We start from the raw sequence: 18,809 nt of genomic DNA, 5'->3' as shown, positions 1-18,809 counted from the left end.
GAGAAAGGGGAACCCTCTTACACTGTTGGTGGGAATGCGAGCTGGTACAGTCCTTCTGGAAAACAGCATGGAGGTTCCTCAGGAAGTTAAAAATAGAGCTACTCTACGACCCAGCAATTGCGCTACTGGGTATTTACCCCAAAGGTACAGATGTAGTAAAAAGGGGCACGTGCACCCCAATATTCATAGCAACAATGTCCATAATGGTCAAACTGTGGAAGGAGCTGAGATGCCCTTCAACAGATGAATGGATAAAGAAGATGTGGTCCATATATACAATGGAGTATTATGCCTCCAAAGGATGAATACCCAACTTTTATATCAACATGGACAGGACTGGAGAACATTATGCTGAGTGAAATAAATCAAGCAGAGAAAGTCAGTTATCATATGGTTTCACTTACCTGTGGAACGTAAGGAATAGCATGGAGGACATTAGGAGAAGGGAGGGAAAAATGAAGTGAGGAAAATCAGAGGGGGAGAGGAACCATGAGAGACTATGGACTCTGGGAATCAAACAGGGTTTGGGGGGGAGGGGATGGGTATTAAGGAGGGCGCATATTGCGTGAGCACTGGGTGTTGTCTGCAAACAATAAATCACTACACGACATCAAAAACTAATGATGTATTGTATGGTGACTAACATAACATAATGAAGGAAGAGAAGGGGGGGAGGGAGGAAGGAAGGAAAAGGAAAGAAAGAGAAAGGGAAGAAGGAAGGAAAGAAAGAAAAAGAAGAAAGAAAGGAAGGGAGAAAGAAAAAAGAGAAGAGAAAAGAAATGAAATGAAATACCATCATAACAACCCGGATTCTCTTTAGTTGCTGATTACAGTGAGTCCTGGATGGCCGTGGTCGGCATCTTTACATCTGAATCTGGTTGTGCCTTACAAGCAGTGTGATCATTGGCAGGTTCCGTAACTCCTCCCAGCCTCAGTGTTCTTAGCTGTAAAATGGCTCTGATAACAGACACTGCCCACAGAACTACCCCTAGGACAGAAAGGAATGATGCCCACATGGGGCTCAAGACGGCGCGTGGCACACAGTGCCAGCTCCCATTAGCCCTGCTTATTTCTTGTGCCGCTGCGCACCGCGGGCTCTCCTTGCAGCAGTGACGCTCTTGGGTGAATGGCTGCAGTCAGGCTTGTCCACGCATTCTCATCAAGAAGTAGGAAATCTAGACTCGGTAGAGATCTTGGGGGAGAAAGGTAAAGATTTTAATACCTGACTTTTAGGAGAAACTTGGGAAAAATCATCTTTCAGGTTTTCATTAGCGGTAGTGGCTTTTTCACTTAAAAGCGTGGTTGTGTGATGGGCTCAGAAGGTCTACTTTGATTTCATTAGGCACAGTTTGGAAAGGAAAAATGGTCCTTTACCTCCGTCCATTATATGTGGTGTGCTGCGTATCTTCTCTTGGTTACAGTCTGTTTTAGAAGCAGGCACGTCTCTTTAAAGAGAGAAACGGTCTTCTGCATTGTAGGCAAATTTAGATAAAGGCAAACGTACCTTTAGAAGCAAATAGTGCCTGTGTTTTGCTGACCGAATTTAGATAAGAAGTGTAGCTACTCTGGTCCAGCTGGGATCTAATTACAGCTGACCCTTGAACAAGGTGGGCTTGAAGTGTGTGGGTCCAACTCAGGCAAGTTTTTTTTTTTTTTTTTTTTTTTTTTTTTGGATAAATGCAGTGCAGTACTGTAAGTGTGGTTTCTCTTCCCTGTTTTTCTTACTAACATTTTTTTCTCCTGTTTTCTGTATTGTAGCGATACAGTATATACTACATGTACAGAATACGCTCATCGGCTCTGTTATCAGCAAGGCTTCTAGTCAACAGGAGGCTACTGGTAGGTAAGTGTGGGGGAACCCATTAAGTATGTGGATTTTCGACTGTGTGGGGGTTGGTGCCCCTGACCCCCATGTTGTTCAACGATCAGCTGTCACCTGTATCACTAAACGATAACCCTTGGCCTCGAGAAAGCATTACAAGGTGGCAGCACATCTTGGGGACCTTGGTGGTGGCACCTTACCCTTAGAAGGTCCTTGGCAGCAGGAATGCTGTCCTATAGGAACAGAAGGTCCAACACCGCCCCAGCAGAAGGCTCAAGGCTTTGGCAGCTCTATTTGGCAAGTGGCCCAGGGACACTGGGCCCATCCATGAGCCAGGGAGACCATCCATGGGGGGCAGGGGGGCAGATGGCAGGAGAGAGCCGGGCTTAGAGTTTAAAGACCTGGACGCGAACACTAGTGCCATTGCTGCCCACATGGCGTTCGGTATATCTGTTTCCTTATTCATGAACTGGGGAGAATACCCCTCCCCAGGTGTTACAAGGCTGGAAGGAGAGACTTCACAGGAGCTCCCCCTCCCAGCCATCAGGGACTGAAGATGCCCAGTAGTGGCCCTGTGGTGCTTCGGTGGAGGGGGGAGGGAGGGAGGATCAGGGAGGTGGGAGGGGGTGAGCGGCTGCCTCGCCCTAGCCCGCCATCCTGTGATGAGAGGAGCCCACCTAGGGCTCAAGGACACAGTAACTTGAAACAAGCCAGTCAAAACAGCAGTTTAACATTTTACTAAATCAATTCACACAAATTCCAAATTGCAAATATAATTAAGGACAACAGATTCTGTTCTGCCTTTTAAATCTTTCATTTTCAAATCCATCATTAAGACAAAAAGTAAACAAAAATTAAGTCGGCTGCAAATTCATGATTTTTCTTCTTGAGGAAAAAAAAAGAACATTATAGTAAAAAGAACGCCACTGGGTGTACAATAAAGCACCACGACACACGGTTACAAAACAGGCTTCCTGGATTCGGCCACAGATAGAAGACACTGCTCTCCCCGCTGTTCTGCGTCAAGCAGGATTTCATTAAAATAAAACTATAAAATCTCCTAGGTTACACTAAAGTCAGACACGGTCTGGAACACAGTGCTTAACAACAGTAATGCCAACTATCAGTGCTAACGTAAAAACATTTTAGAAGGTCAAAAACAATTAAACTGGAAACCAAAACCTTATTTTCCCTAGATGAGCAAAATTGGAAATGAAAGGGTCCCGCCTCCCGACAGGAGTGAAGGGGAATTTTCGTTCTTTCTTTCAGATCGGCGGAGGCGGGGGCATGGCGCAGGCTGGCTCTGTCGCTCCTCAGCCTAGTTGGCGTCCAGCTTGGCCATTTCCTGTACGTAGATGCCTATACTCTCGCTGTCAAAAAGCACAAAATACACCGTCTTGATGGAAGAGGACATTGTTGACACGAAGTAGCTGGAGATGGCCTTCAGGATCAGCTGAGCTGCTGTCTGCTTTGGAAAACCATTCCTGCAGGGGAGAAAAGCACTCAGCAACCAGAGAGATGATGACTGCCACGGCCCTGCCTCCCTGCTCCCTCCCTCCCAGAGGCCCCCTGAGGCTGAGGCCATGGGCTGTGCTTTGCCTCCTATTGCCTTAATGCCCCTGGCGGAGGCAGAGGGCTGTGGGGTCCTGTGGCTGCTCGTACACAGGCCTGAGAAAGGCCCGTACCTGCCACACCCCAGAACGACAAGTGTGCAGAGAACTGTGACCTGCAGGAGGATGTCCCATGTGCCCTCAGGAGGGACATGCCAGAGCAACCAGCAGACAGGCAGGATCTGTGTGTGAGGCATTAAGTCTCCCCAGGGTAGGTCACGCTCCTGTTTCTCCTCGTGGCATCACTGTGACTAGCATGGGGCCTGGCGAATAGCTGTGGGTCACGGTCCGTGGGACAGCGGGACGCAGGAGCTTCTCTGGGAGTGGGGGTGCGGACTGTTCTTCATGCACACAGGCAGAAGGGCTCCACCCCTCACATGGGCCTGAGACCTCACAGTGCTGGGGCTGCTGGCCCGGAATGCCTCCCAGGACACACCAGCTCACACCACCCAAAGGCCAGGGCCCAGGGGAGCTGCAGGTACAGGGAACAACTCCTGGCCCAGGAGGCCTCTGCATCTTGAGGGGCAGTACCCGAGTCTCCAGGCCAAATGGCTGTGAATTCACACCTATTTCTGCTTGTGACAAATGCCCAGTGGCAACTGCAGAGGCAGGTATGCAAAATCCTCAAGAATTGCAAATGAGGTCTAAAAAGACTGACACCACTTGCTCCAAGGGTGCCTTAGGCTGTTCCTGGTCAACCCTGTAGGCACAGGACCCAGGTGACCATCAGGAACGGAGCAGCTTGCCGAGTCTGGCAGAAATCATGCAGGCTTTGGAGCCGGGGTCCTGGACTCAGATCCCTGGAAACAGTACTTGGGGTGTGTCTGGGGCCTGTTTTCATGGGATTTTTTTGTCCTTTGGTCTACAACCTTCAAACGCCCCTGAACGTGGGCACTGTTGGTAGCCTGAGTGCTGGGCCGGCCTGTCAGCTCTGGCTGCACTTCTCCTTCAGGTGGGGAACCTGCCGCCAGGTAAGAGGTTCTCCACTGTGTAAGGTGTGGGGTCTCTTGTAGCGCTCTGAGCCATTCACTCAGTGTCTGGGAGTTCCAAACCACCTTAGGACTCCGAGCAGCTCAGAGCCACTGGTGAAAATCACTCTGGTGACCCACTTTGCATCAAAAAGGGCTTTGCCCAGCTTTGAAGATGGATCCCCAGTAACTTCTAGATGCTTCACAATGAAGCTTGTTCTTAGCAGACAAAGGCTGTCACCCAGGGCATGTTCCCAGCCTGTGCAGGGTGGCCTTTCGGTGGTAGTGGGGTGTGAGAGATCCCTCACAGCAGGGCCCCCCTCCCTCAGCCCCACGGCGTGTCCACAGGAGAGCCGCACACGCCACCCCGCCCGTGAGGCTGAGGGAAGAGAAGCACAGGTGTGCCAGCCAGGGCGGTGCTATGAGGCCCAGGTTGCTCTGGAGCCAACCCCGGGTGCTCGGTCTACCACCAGAGGAGGAAGGGCGACCAGCAGGTGGGAGGGGATGGAGGATGGTGGAGACCATGCGGAATGAAGGGTTTTGCTGGGAGTGGGGACAACTGGGACCCACAGGGCAGGACATTCCCCTCCCACCCGTCATCCCCTCTCAGATCTACAGACTCATCTGGGGAGGCAGCTGTTCTCGCACCTGACAGAGGCGCCCTGACAGCTGACAGTTTTCGCAGCATAGGTTGTCCACAACAAGGCACATGTTGGCAAGTGCTTGAGGACCTAAACTTAAGCTTCCATTTGGGGAGGGGTGCTGGGGGCAGGCATCTGCAGTAAGGACATTCCCAGCGTCCTGTGTCGACATGAGGGTTGGGGCAAGTCCACCTCGCACCTGCTGGGGGTGCATGACTGCGTACGGGCTGCCCGTCACCCGGTCCTGCCGGCTTTTGTGCAGATACAGGGTCATGGGTCACTGGAATAAGGGGTCACTCTTCTGAGTGTCTCCCAAAGAGCAAATATTTTCCTATTGTAAATTCAGCTGCTGCCCAAAGGGGTTGCCAAATGACAGCCCCTCCGTTCATCCCTGGTGAGAAAAGCCTGAGGCAGTGGCGGCCTGCGGCTGGTTCTGCAGGAGTGGGGAGCTAACGGAAGTTGCGGCAGCACAGGGAGGAGCTGGGCTCCAGCCAGGAGAACGCGGAGGGCTGTGGGACCACGCAGAGCTCGTGTGTGGACGTGGTTGGTGGGGGTGAGCAGGGCCACAAGGAGTTGACCTCAGTCCTGGAAGTCCGGCTCCCCACAGCGAGGGCTCCCTTCTGTCTGTCTCTACGTCACAGCCGCAGGGGATGCTGCAGTCTGCTGAGGGGCTGGATGGCTGCAGCCGCCCTCCTCGCACTGGCCCAGCCTGCTGGCCCGGGGGCACAGCTCTGTCGGCTGCCCTCACCCACGCTGTGGCTGCTGTGTCCGAGCTGGGTGACAGATGGGGCCGTGCAGATACTCTGGCTCCTCGGCTCTTGCTGACCAAAAGCACGTCTGTCACTCCTGCTGAACTCCTGCCTTTTCAGACACAGGCCTTCTCCTCTAGCTTTCCGTCTCCCGTTTTTGCCAGTCTCAGCATCGCAATGGGCTTGTCCACATGCAGGGTGCTGGGCTCCCCCTGGCGAGTCCGACTCAGCAGGTCCAGGGAACGCGGCTGTTCTCCTGCAGCCTACATGGGCTTTTTAATCTGAGCTCACACGGTGGGCCCCACGGTGAAGATCCTCTAAGTCGAGGAGAGAAGTGGGGGTCTGAATTGTCAGGCCTGGCAGCCCCTACAGCTGACAGAACAGGGGCTGCTGTCCGCTCTGAAACTCACTGCTGGGTACGGGGGAATTGCAGTTGTTTCCAGAAACACCTCCCATTGACAAGCCCGTCTCTCTGTCGTAGGCAGCCACAGCCTCTAGAAGGACGCTAGCCACGGGACTGCTGCTCCAGACTGCACAGGCCACCGGTAAGAGCTTTCCTTATGTTCTCAGGGTTGCGCGGTGGCTTCACAGAGGCACAGTTCAAAGTATTTGTGGCAAAACAGAATGTCAAAGCGGCTGCTCCCACAGGACCGCCATAGGCGCCATGTCCTGTGCCCACACGTTGGGGGCAGCTGTGGCACAAGCAGTGGCCCCCCACTCTTCTGGGCCGAGCAGCTGCCCAGGGTGTGAGTCCAGGCCCTGCCCCTGGAGCTCGCTGCCCATCCAGGGCAGTGGGCTGGGTGTCCACGCACCTGCTGGCCAAGGAGTCTGGGAGTGGTGAGCAAGAGCCAGGCAGGAGGTCCTCTTTCAGTCCCGGTATCTAACCAGCGGAAGTCTTGCAGGGGCTTCAGGAAGGCTCATGGTGTGGGAAGCTGCCTTTTCCCCAGGCCCTTGCAACAGTGCTGGCCTCTGCACCTTCCTGGGCTGATGGGGCGGCCTTAGGCCCTCAGAAGCTGCTGGCAAGTCTGCGATGCCTAGTCATTCTAGAGAGAGGAGGGGCCACTGGCATGCACAGTGTGGCAGGGGCCAGCTTCAGGAGACCCAACAGCCTGCGGGGTCTTGCTCCTCCCCTGGCTTCCTGGCTGCTTGTGTTCCCTGCTGGTGGTTTTTCTGTAATGGCCCTCCCAGCTTGGCCAAACCTTTGGCCTCCTCCCCCAGCTCTGGCCTGTTGCCCCTGTTGACAGTCACTTTATCTGTCTTCTGGAAAAGACCAGAGACCGTCCCCCTCATCCCAAGATACAACAGAGCAAGAGGGGGTTGGGGCTTCTGTTCTGGTGTCAGATTGGGGTGTGACTCCCAGCTGCCCTGGGGCAGGGGCATTAACCTCTCCAAACATTGTGGGTACTGGGGTGCATAGCTGGTGATGCCCGGGGTGCTGCTGCTCCCCACAGGTGGGTGTAGCCTCCTGGCCCCACTCGAGCCCTATGGGGCTTGTTAGGGGCTGCGAGTCCCACGAGGTCCTTAAGTTACTCTGCAGCCAGTGCTTTCGACCTGGAGTAGACTAAGGAGATGGCTGAGCTTCCCTGAAGTCATTCCGATTGTCTCGGACAGCCCTTCCCAGTGTCTTGGGCGTCAGCTCCCCTAGACTGGGGCAAGTGGACCACAGGGGCTGCTGTGATCTGGCACCCTTTGGGCCAGGCTGGTCAGGGATGGCGGGGGCTCCGTATTGGTTGTCTTTCCATCCCACCTGGACGGCAGGTGTTCTGGGCTCACCAGGGCCATATCAGAGAAGAGGGTTTCGTTACTCCAGCACTGCTGAGCCCCCACCTTCGATGGGGCATCACCAAGCATCCCTGTTATTGGGGAGCTCCCCTGTGGGGCTGGAAGGCACACAGGAAGGATTCTAGGCTAGGAGCAGTGTTAAGCAGGTTGATCAGGGACGCTGGAGACTCTTGTGCAGAGAGGCTGTGTCCTGGGAGATGGAAAAGTCCAGGCCAGCTTTCTGGAGGAGACTGTCTGGGTGCTTGCCTTAGAAGGCAGGGTAGGATCAAAGGTGGTTTCTAGATAGATTCCGTGCTGGACCGGTTCACCGGTCTGTCTTGGTGGTCTAGAAGAGGTTAGAGCTGGATGGCACAGAAGGTTTGGTGATGCTGGGAAAGTGTGTGTGCCCGCGCGTGGTCACTCTGCTGCCAGGATTAGGTCTCCCGCACCCTGTGCTACTGGGCCTTTCCAGGCATGGAGATGGGCCAGGGAGCACAGCCAGCCGCTGTGGCCTGTTACTTCCCTCTCTCCAGGGTATTCTTGTTTGAGGCTACTAAGTCATTCTCCCCATTTGGTTTGGTTCTGTCCTATTTCTCTTCTAAGGCTGGTTCCCAGGGTGGAAGGAGGCTGATGCTCGGCCCAGGCAGGTCAGGAATTCCAAGGTGGGGTTTCCAAAGTTCCCTAAAATCCACTCCTGTAGAGAGTGCTCAGGCAGTGGGACAACCGTCTGCGGACCAACTGGGACAGAAGGAAGGGGTTCCATGTGCCTCATTTCAGCAGCACTGATGCCAAGGACTTGCCCTCAAATTCTGGCTCTACCCCGTCCAAGCTGTGGCACCTCAGGTACGTGTGTTAACCCCTCTCAGCTTCCGTTTTCTTCGTTTGGTTTTGTTTGTCTGGACTTAATGCCAGTGCTCACCTGGTTGGGTTGTGGGGAGATAATGTAGATCAGGAGTTTTGCACAGTGCCTGGGACTCAAGCAATGCCCGTAAGTGGAAGCTTGAAAAAAAAAACAAACTGGTGGTTCTTTTAAGCTCGTAAACCTAGCAGAGTTTAATCGAGGCCCCAAAGTACCTCTTTATACTACGCCCCCCCCCCCAGAGATGGGTTGCCCTCAAATGTCCAACAGAGTGGGGGTATCCGTAAATACTGTGACTGCAGTGTCCACGGACAGGATGTCCAGAGGCCAGAGGCGGTGTCCCTGAGGCCACTGTGGCCTCCAGTGGGCTCAACTGCTTGGCAGTGGGGCCAGTGGGCTGAGGGTGGGCATCAGGGCTTCAGTCATCCTGCGGGGGCTGGGCTGTGGCAGAGAGAAAGGGTTCCTGCTGATCTTTACCAACATATTTGCATTTCTATACTGTTTTAATTCCACTGTGACTTTTCTGCCAGAGACCATGGATGCCACAAACAAACTGTTTTATTTCCCCTCCTGAAACCCACTGTGATTTACTGGCCGGCTCTGGTGTAATCTCAGTCTCTGCTTAGGAAAGACAGGGCAGCCGTCTACGCGGCTCCGTGGGACCAGGGGCTGCATACACGTGCTCACCTTGGGCGTTTTGCCCTGTTGAAAGCTTTCAATTGATTGTTTTTAAAAACTTTTTACTCTGTGAAAATTGTAGAGAATTATTTTAGGCTTCAATTAAAAGTTCCCAATACCCACATGAAAGAACATGAAATCACTTCCTCCAATAAAGGCTGCTATTGCTGCTTTCTTCAGAAGCACCTTTCATCAGTGGAGATCCAAGTGCATCTGAAGCACTAATTGAGCCTCGGAGCCATCTGTGAGGAAAGGCCATCCCCAAAGCCCCCTCCTGATAAGGCAGGCCAAAGAGGCTAACTCATTCAGCAAAGGTGACCACAGCAGCGCGGTGACCATGAACAGACCATTTGTCAGAGGTGGGAGACACAGGGGGTCCCAGTCTGAAGACACAGGAAGCCTGCCCCCGGGCTAGCAAGCTCTGTCACTGGAGGTGTGGGACCCCGGTGAGGAGAGTGCCATTACAAAGCCTGCCCAAGGCGGAAACAGCAAACTCCTCTCTCTGTCCTCCTCATGGGTTGGAAGAGGAGTGCTCTGAAAAGAGGAGCTTTCTAGAAAGGCGAGGAAGGAGTCTAGGAGCAATATTCAGGCTCTCCCGGCACAGCCTGTGGGGCCCAGGGAAGTCAGCGTGGTGTCACACAGTTCCTGCCTTCCTGGGGCACTGGGAGGAGCTGACGGCAGACACCCAGGGAGCTGCACAGTCTGGATGGGATGCCCTAGATGCAGCCATGGACAAGACAGAGCCCGGGGTTGGGGCCTCTGTTGGGCCCAAGATGTCCACACTTCAGCCTCTACAGGCCCATTTCCCTTGGCCTCGGTGCCCAATCCAGACGACCCCGTGACAGGATAGGCAGCAGGGCACGACCCCTGCAGCCTGCTGTGACGTTCCCAAAGTCCTCTCCCTTCTCAGAGCACCTCTGACGGCTGCTAGTGCACACCCAGCATCTGTCGGGGCTTGCTCAGGGCTGGGAGGTCGGCTGGGCCCAGCCCTGTTTCACCGTTACTTAAGTGCCCACTCAGGCGCACCCCTCCTGAGCCCGACAGCAGGACAGGGAGACAGAGGCAGAGTGCGCAGGTCTGGGGGAGGGGAAGGACGCTTGGAAAAAAAGGTGAGAGGCCGAGAATGGTGCAGTGGTGGGAGGGTGCTCTCCGCACACGCATCCCAGCATTCACACGGGCCCCGTCCTCCCCACTCACCCCACACCTGAGCCTCTCTCCTGCACGGTTCACTGTCTCAGCACACCCTGAGCTCGCTCCCATGCATCCACTGTGATACTGAAAATTTTCTGTTGGCCTCAGGCTTTCTGTCTCACTGCGTCTCTTCAATTGTTGTTCACCATTGCTTCACGTTTGTGTTATTACCTTCAGATCTACTCAACACATCAGGTGGCCCGAAGACAGCCTCAGCAGACCTTGCACAAGCCAGAGCTCCATGAGGATGGGCCACATATGCAAATCAGCACATCTACTAATGACATCATAAGCCAAGTGTCCTTACCTGCCACTGCCAATAGAGGGGAACGCGATGGACTTGAGCTTCTTATCGTCGGCCAGGGCCAAGCAGTTCTTCACTGTCTTTTCCAGAAGTTCCTCACACTTGTCTGCACCCCAGACTGGACTGTTACAGTGGATCACAAACTTGGCCGGCAGGCCATGGCCCGCGCTGACAGCAGCTGGAGAGAACGAGACAGAAACAGTGAGTTCCATCCCTCTGCAAGGCTCACGGCACCTGAAGCCCAACCCAGAGCGCTCTGGAGGCTGCTCCCCAACTAGTCGTTTTAGGGGAGACACTGGGCCATGGCCCACCCTTGGAAAGTTGGCGTCAGCATCCATCACCAACAGGAATTTTAGCCAAGATGACAGCGAGCTCGCTCTCTACCCTCCCAGAGGCAGAGCCTGGAGCACCTCACTCGACCAAGTATGTTGGCAGCCTCAAGTGTGCCTTTTGGGGTCTCCAAGCCCCATTCCTCCAGTGGACTCATGTACAGATAATGACAACGTAGCTAGATTGCCCCGGCACAGTTCAGGAAAAAAGCAACAGGAAATCAGCTCTGGTCCACGAACCGCTAAACACCATGACAGCTCCAGAGCCGCCGCTTTCCCCTCACCAACCCCCCCCCCCCAGTGTGGACAGAACTCAGCTCTTCTTCCACGATGCTTCTATTTTCCAGTCCCGCGAGAGCCACTTTGTCCATCTCTCCATGTCCACGCCACAGCCAGCTCTTGCCCTCAGGCTCTCCCCCTTGTCAGATCCAGACAGCCTGGCCTCCAGTGTGTTCCCCACCCCTGACCAGGGTGGCACGTCAGCGCGGGTCTCCTAGAGCAAGTTCCGCAACTCCTGTCCCCCAAGACACACCACAGAGCCGGTGGTTCTGGGTCCACGGGTGCGGTGAGTGCTACCTGCTCTGTTTCCACACGGGAGCAAAGGGAGGTCTCCACATGCCGAGGGACAACCGTCCTCATGGCTGATACAACCTGTCACGGTAGGTTGTGACACTACTAGAGACAAGGAGAGCATGCTGTGTGGGTGGCCTCTCATGGGGCGTAGCAACAGCCCAGCCAAGTCACAGGTCAGCATCTGAATCTTGGCTCTGCTCCCTGACTGACTGGAGAACTCTGGGATAAAGTGCTGACCTCTGGCAATGAGAGACTGGGGTCTGTCCCTGGGAGAAGTCACAGCCACAGGACATGCAGGAAAAGGCTGAAGAAAACATCCTGACAGGGATCATCTTTGAGAAGGGCTGTGTTTTATACTACCTTTCTATGTTTCAAAGTGCCTTAAAACATCTTGTAAAATAGATGCTAATACCAAGAACAAAAGGAGTTATTAAAACATGCAGACATGTCGTTAGCCTTGCTAAATGTAATGGGTTTGCCTCAGCTGTGTGTCAGGTGTCACTAGCTGAGCTGGGTGAGTGGTAGCACCAGGACTGCCCCTTGTCACAGCTCTACTCAAGGGTCACCCAAGGGAAGGACCTCCAGGCTGGTGCAGAGAAGGGCCAGGAAGGGACTGAAGAGAGGCCAGGAGCCCCCGGCTGGGTAGTTAATAATGCAAGCTCCTCCCTTGTCCCATATGGCATTTTGGTGGCAATACCTAGAAGGACTTGAAAATGCCCTGTACCCTGATGCCATCCCCTTTTGACCACCTCATGTGCCAGAATCCAGGCCAGCAGCATGAAGAAGGACCTGGTTCTAGCTCTTAGCAATCCTTCTCCCTACACCAGATTCCAAGTCATTTTCTTACCCCCCTGGTATCAGGAGAGGTGGGACTGGCAAATGGAGAATGTCTCTATCTTTCCCATCAGAAACACAGATGGCTGAATGGAAAGGACTCATTTGCATGTCTCCCTAGCACTACTACAGATGGCTCAGTACCACTGTTGACAAGTCTCGACTCTTAGCTTTGCCAAACTCGGCTGTTCTAATTCCTTAAAATGTGAGGTCTAGGCATCAAACATTTAAAAGCTATTTTGAGCAATAAGGAAAAAAGTGGAAGGGCACACTGTACAACCCTTAAGCTCCCCCTGACAGTTTGCATGTGCTAAGCCCACGTCGTAAAGCTGACAGGTGTCCCTGTGGCTCCAGTTCGGAGACAGGTGCCTATGGTCATGCACATCTTAATTCCAAGATGCCTCACAATCCTGTTCTCCTGATGTGGCATGAATCACACCCAGATAAGTAGGGGGGCACTTCCCCAGCTCACCTCCAGCAACTTCCAAAGGCCCGTTCTTTTTTCGGAGCTCCAGAACTGCTTCCACAAACTCCTTGCCGCCTTTCTTCTCCAGCGTGTTTCCTAGACAAGGACAGGGTGCGGTCAGACGATCATCCTTGCTTCTCGGGGCACAGACAGACACTCAGCATGTCAGGTGATTACAGACTTCAAATGATCTGACCAGCTAAATTTCCATATGGCTGCAAAACACGAACTAAGCCTTGGTGAGGTTATCAAAGTGACACTTGGAAAGGATCCACCACTGGCCAATTGCCCGAGTGGTCATTGCAGTCCCACATTTGGGGGTGACTTGGAGTCATTGGAGATGGGCTGGAGATGAGAGGGACACGGGACAAGCCTGTTGCTTGCAAGCGTGCCTGTCCTGCATGCTTTTCCTTCCTGTGAGAAACCAGGTGGTGCTGGCTTTGGAGGCTCAGGCCTCCACTAGATTTTCCTGGGGAGAACCCCCAGATAGGGAGGCTGTAGGGAAAGCATACCATGCTCCTATGAGGGAGCCAGGTCTGCCCTTGGCAGCAGGCCCAGAAAAAGCATTCAGATTTGGTCACCTCTGGACCGGCATTATTACCATGCTTTGTTCCTGTTTTGCAGCTTTGGCTTCATATGTGAATACAAGAAAAAAAAAAAAAAGAAAGAAAGAAAGAAAGAAAAAAATGGCCTCAGACAGTATTTCCTTCATCACACTCATGACTCAGAATCACTGTAGGTAAAGGAAGGCAACATCAGAAGCAGAGCTTAAAGGCGAGCTTGTAACCCATGGAAGGAAGGTGACCGCCTGTTTAGGGCCAGATTGCTAGGATTAAATCCAGTGGAGATAGGCAGCCCCTTTTCTTGAGCTGGGGGTCCTGCTGAGCGTTCAGTTCCTGCTGTGAAGGCGGGTGCCCACACGAGATGGCCAGTGTCTACGTGGCCTGCTGCTTACAGGTCCACAGCGTTCTGAACAAGTGACCACATCCTCCTCTCAGGTTTGGCCAGAATGGGGTCTCAGTCTTCCTTAAGCTCTGATTCATCAGTTTTGCACATTTTAAAGTACTTTTCCTCACAAGAGGATGAAATACTCCCCTTAAGATTCACCATTTATCTTGGAAAATTCTCAGTTGCACTTGGCACGCTGTGATACGTGTCACTCGGCACATCAGAGCGCACCAGCCCAAATTCTCTTTGGATTCTTCACCCTCTCGTGACTAGGTCTGTTCATCTGAGACGAACCTGCCTCCCAGGTAGCCTGGCCATTGAGGAGCGAACTAACCCCGGGAAGTATTGGGAAGGGAGAGCACACAGCCTGGGCACCGTCCCCCATCAGCACCAGGGCCAATGGCAGGCACTGACCGGCTGGCAGCAGATCTGGGAAGTGTGAATGCATATGACCAGCAGGCCATCACCACCCCCCACCCCCCGGGGGCACTCTCAGATGTCCCGGAGAAGGGCACGATTAGCACATGGGATGCTGGGGAGGGAGCCAGCATCCCTCATTAGCTAAGACGATACCCTCATGCCTGCGCCGGTCTTGGAAAGCAGTCATGGACACTTTAAATGGCAGAGGAATCAGGAAGGAAAATACATCCACTCCAAAGACCTCCATCCGCTGGCTGCCACAGCTGCTGCGCATTTCTGACCAAGACCAGCATCACAGAAGGTGGAGGAACAGGCATGACGGAGCAGGGTCGGGCCTCACAGTCCCTTCCACCCTGCAGGAAGTGCAGGCTCTGAGGACACCGCCCCCCCCACCCCCCCGGGGAGTGAGGCCCAATTAGGGGATCACTCAGAAGATCATGCAATGGAGAAAAAGGAATCTTTAAGTCTGAATCTGCTGGGTCCCAAACACTGCTGCCCACAGCACCTGGTCTGGCCTTCCCTGCTAACTTGTTCTCCAGCTCCAGGGAGGGAAAACAAAGCTGCTCCACGCGGAGCTACGTTAGGTCTGCATTCTCTATCAGACATACTCTTTGGGGGAAAACTGAGAAATTTGGAAGGTAAAATAAAACCCGTACTATATTCAAACTAACAATTCCTTTCTAAAGCATATGGTATTAAGAAAATGGGCTGATGTATTATTAAAGGTGCTTTATCTTAGGAAGAGTGTTTACTTTAAAATTTTTACTTGTAATTAAATCTGGCTTTAATTAGAAGTGAAACTTGCAAGTTAAAAATACACTCAATGCAATTCCCAAACTTAAAGATTGAAAACCCTAGGTTGCAGGCAATCACCGCGGTCAGGACCGGACCCCTACACACACATAGGTATGCACATGTTCATGTAGACACACGTGTACTTTGTAACAAGAAACAGGCCCATTTCAAGTGTATTGTCAACACTCATCATGGAAGACTCTTGCTTTTTAGGCTCCACTTCAGGGTTAATCGTAGTAAAGCAATTGGCTTCTTTGCCCCCAAGCATAAACATGTGTTACTCCCATGAGAACAAGAACATTATTTCATGCTCAGAAAGCAGGCATAAGTATCAGTGTTCAAAACAGCCTAAGCGAAAATTTAGGCTTGGACAAATGTCAGGCTAAGCCTGTGGTCTATTTCACTGTTAGAAAGAACTGTGATGGGTAAGAGTTAATCACGGGGCTAAGCATTCCTGCACTGGCATTCCTTCTTCCAGCAGTCTCGGGTCTCAGGAATTCACACCCAGGGGAAGAAATGGAGCGACCGACCGTGTCCTAGCTTCTGCTTTTCCCCTCTCACACATCAAAGTGGGAGCTGGCACCAATTGAAACCATGGATGAATCTGGTTTGTCATTATTTTTGGAAATGTCAAAGGTAGATGGGTTCAGTACTAGTCTGGACTGGTTCACTAGAAACAGCACTGAGGTGGGCTTTGGAAGACCTGGGTTCTGGCACAGTCACTTGGGGTCCTTCTCAGCCAGTAAAGCTGTCTGGACCTGGTGAGGTGCCTGCCAGCTATGACAGCATTCACGAGCGATGCGCCACATGACCTTGGCTGAGCTCTGGGAGCCAGGTGATGGACAGGTCACCGAGGCTAATAGTGCCTCCCCTGCCCGTCTCAGTGGGCTGAGGGCAAGTACCTCACAGGGCAAAGTATTAGCACGGTCACGGTTCTAAGGAGACCAGTTGTGATCACGGTTCTGGAAGGACTACGTTCCTTGCCTGTTACCCCAGAACTGGCTCCTGCCCCATCTCAAAGCCTCCAGCTGTACCTCTGGGCATCGTGAATCCTGCTGACCACACACCTTGCACAGCAAAGAAAGTCCCTTTCCCTTCTCCTTGGGACTGGGAGAAATAACTTTTGCACTGGAAGCTTGCTCATTTCCATCTCGCCCCAAGTCCTGGACAGCAGGATGAGCCCAAGTCTTAGTCACTCTGGGCAGAAAGATAAGCTCTTCTCTTTACTGTTTATTTGCCTCCAAATAAGTACTTCCCTCCCATCAAGTTTTCATTTGGTTAAGAAAAGGAGTATCTTCCTCTTAAGCTGCCTGACTTAGGAGCTCTTAAACTCCTCCAACATCTTGTGAAAGTGGAGTTTATTTTAATTGCCTGCAGCCTGATTTCATTTTGGCCTGGAGGCCTTGGCGAATCCCAACTTCCCGGCCAGTGTGTCTTTTCCATCCATGTCCCAGATCCAAAATGCCCAGGAGAGTAATCAGCCCAAATCGCAGTGGCTAGGGCACACTGGGAACAGCAGGCTTTGCTCGCGACACTAAACAGAGCTGGACAGCCTCAGACTGCTAACACTGTTAGCACTTCAGTGTCTGGAACACTCAGGAAAATCCGGGGAGCCTCAGCCTGCAGGCTGACTGCACTTTTGCCCTGTATTAGAAAGGGTACTCCTTTAGGAAGTGGTGTTCAAATCTACCGCCAGCATGCTGTGCTCTGCTCCCGACAGGCACAGCTAGCTACTGGCCAAATTCTAGGTGCATGTGAGGGTGAGACCAGACAGGAAGCACCCACCATAGGGCAGGCACAGACCCAGGTGTCTCTCATCGTGATCACTCTTTCATCAGTAGGGAAACTGAGGCACTGAGGACTTAAGTTCCTTGCCCAGCCCTCCTAACCAGGAGACGGCAAGGCTGGGATTCAAGCCCCTTCCACCCAGCTCTACCCCTGTGCCTTCCTGCCAAAACATCCAGATGCCCGGACCTCACCGAAGTAGGCTTGGCAGCCGCTTGGCCCATCCCCCTCCATCCCCCTGGCAGCTGAAATCCAGGGTGAACCCAGTCTCCAACAAAGCTGCGCCTCGTGAAGCAAATGCGGAAAGGACGCTGCTGAACCAGTTTCCAAACCAGAAGTGTGCCCATCTGTCTGGGAGCTGCAGGAGGCACCCTAGCGGATAGCTAGCTGTCGATTTCTCGTGGTCACAGCCCAGGGATGGGAGACCTCGGGAAGGTCAGGACGGCTGGAAGTGTGAAATGAATGCAGCCCTGCATAGCTGTCAAAGGATCAAGCTGTCTGCGGCGGCCGACTGACCATGCACACACACACTCGGCAGCACCCGGCTAGGCATTACCTACTTCACCACCGGTGTAGAAGTCAGTGTTTGTCGGGTGAACGACAGCATCACTGTCGATCGAGGCAATGTCAGCCTGTACAACTTGCAACTATAACAGGTAAACAAATGTATATCAACTGTGTTGGACCGAGACCCACGCACAGGCACATTTACTAAGGCCCAATGGCAGGGCTGGCCTACCTGGTCGATTCCAACATATGAGCCCAAGGGGCAATCAGTCCACGAAGTGTGCGCACATGTGGATGGGGGTGAGGAAGAGGAGGAGGAGGAGGAGGAATATCAAATGTGACATGTTTAAATTAAACATTTGAATGACATGTCCAAAAAAAGAGAAACACACACATGAGATCATTTCCAAAGATTAAAAGAAAGAACAAAACAACGAATGCCCCATTTCACTTCGCAAAAGCCTCTAAAACTGGCACCCCATTGAGAAGACTACTAAAAACATGGCATCTGTTTTAAAAAAAATGTGGACTATCAGGCCAACCACAATGACAAGTTTCTCCATTTTGTCGGCAGCAACATTCAGAGCTGGGGTTTTAGACTCAGGGCACGCATCGTTTTGTCTGCGTTTGAGGGCCATCTCTTGAAAACCAAGAAAACAGTATGTGTGCATAGAAAATTGCCTTTGGCTTCCCCCTCAATGGGTAAAAATGTTTTTTTCAAGTCTGCCATTTAATCCAGCCAATCTTATTTTCATGTATTTTGCATATAAAAATATACTTTAGGTATGATCCCTGCCTTTTCTAGTTTATGCCCCCCCCCCTTTTTTTAAAGAAAATATCTACATGAAGAAAGCATATGGGTGGAAAATGAGTTTGGGCAGGGCACTCTTGAGTCCCTGTTCCCATGTTTCCAGCCCACAATTATATCTGGTTTGTGAAGATTGGGCCCAGGCTCTAGAATGAGCATCTCTGCCAGTAAGAGATGCTGCTACCTGACACAGGTGGCCAAAGGTGGGAACGAAAGGCTTCGAAACATACCTAGGTCAGCATCAGGCAAGAGGCTACCTCAGTGGGCATTAGCTCATCTGCTATGCCTGGCAAGGCTCATAGCTAGGAGGACAGGAGCCTTCACTGAGCCCCTGAGCGGACAGTTCCTCTGTGCAAACATCAAGCCACAGACTGGGACACCTGAGCGGTACCTCTTCCCTTGCCCCGAGCTGGGCAGACACCATGGCTCTGGGGAAGAGCTCTTCTCTGTAGGAACTCCCTCACAGATGTTCAATATTATCCTCTAATCAAATAATTCATGAAGTTGGCATGCAGTCATATACTGTTTTCGGTCATAGGAAACGCTGAATAGGTGGTAAATTTGGGGGAAACCAATTTGCTGGTGGATTAAAGCCAATGATGAACCGATGCAGTTTAATTGGCTCTTCGAGTGTGTCTAAGCTTTGTCATTTCTAATTAAGGCTTAAATGGAGAAACTATCATTTTGTAGCAACCTGAGATTTTTCAGTTCTAAAAAAAAAACAAACACATTTTTAAAAAATCCCTCCCAGGTAACCAGCA

General features: G+C 52.4%; 1 protein-coding gene across 4 annotated transcripts in view; it reads right to left on the bottom strand.

Annotated features, from left to right (window-relative positions):
- Positions 1 to 2,543: 2,543 nt before the first annotated feature.
- The window catches only part of LOC123937932 (core histone macro-H2A.1), a 68,278-nt gene continuing 52,012 nt past the window's right edge, over positions 2,544 to 18,809 (bottom strand). For 2 of the 4 annotated variants that reach the window (XM_045998784.1, XM_045998785.1), the window contains exons 6-9: positions 17,290 to 17,380; positions 12,792 to 12,881; positions 10,587 to 10,761; positions 2,544 to 3,306 (exon numbers count right to left, since the gene is read on the bottom strand). In XM_045998784.1, coding sequence (XP_045854740.1) covers positions 3,141 to 3,306; positions 10,587 to 10,761; positions 12,792 to 12,881; positions 17,290 to 17,380 — 522 coding nt within the window. In that variant the 3' untranslated portion in view covers positions 2,544 to 3,140. The remainder of the gene's footprint in view (positions 3,307 to 10,586; positions 10,762 to 12,791; positions 12,882 to 17,289; positions 17,381 to 18,809) is intronic. The other 2 variants (XM_045998782.1, XM_045998783.1) reach the window with 1 other exon arrangement.

This window comes from Meles meles, chromosome 3 (assembly GCF_922984935.1).
Source record: "Meles meles chromosome 3, mMelMel3.1 paternal haplotype, whole genome shotgun sequence".
Classification (NCBI taxonomy): Eukaryota; Metazoa; Chordata; class Mammalia; order Carnivora; family Mustelidae; genus Meles; species Meles meles.
This window is presented reverse-complemented; position numbering and strand designations above follow the sequence as displayed.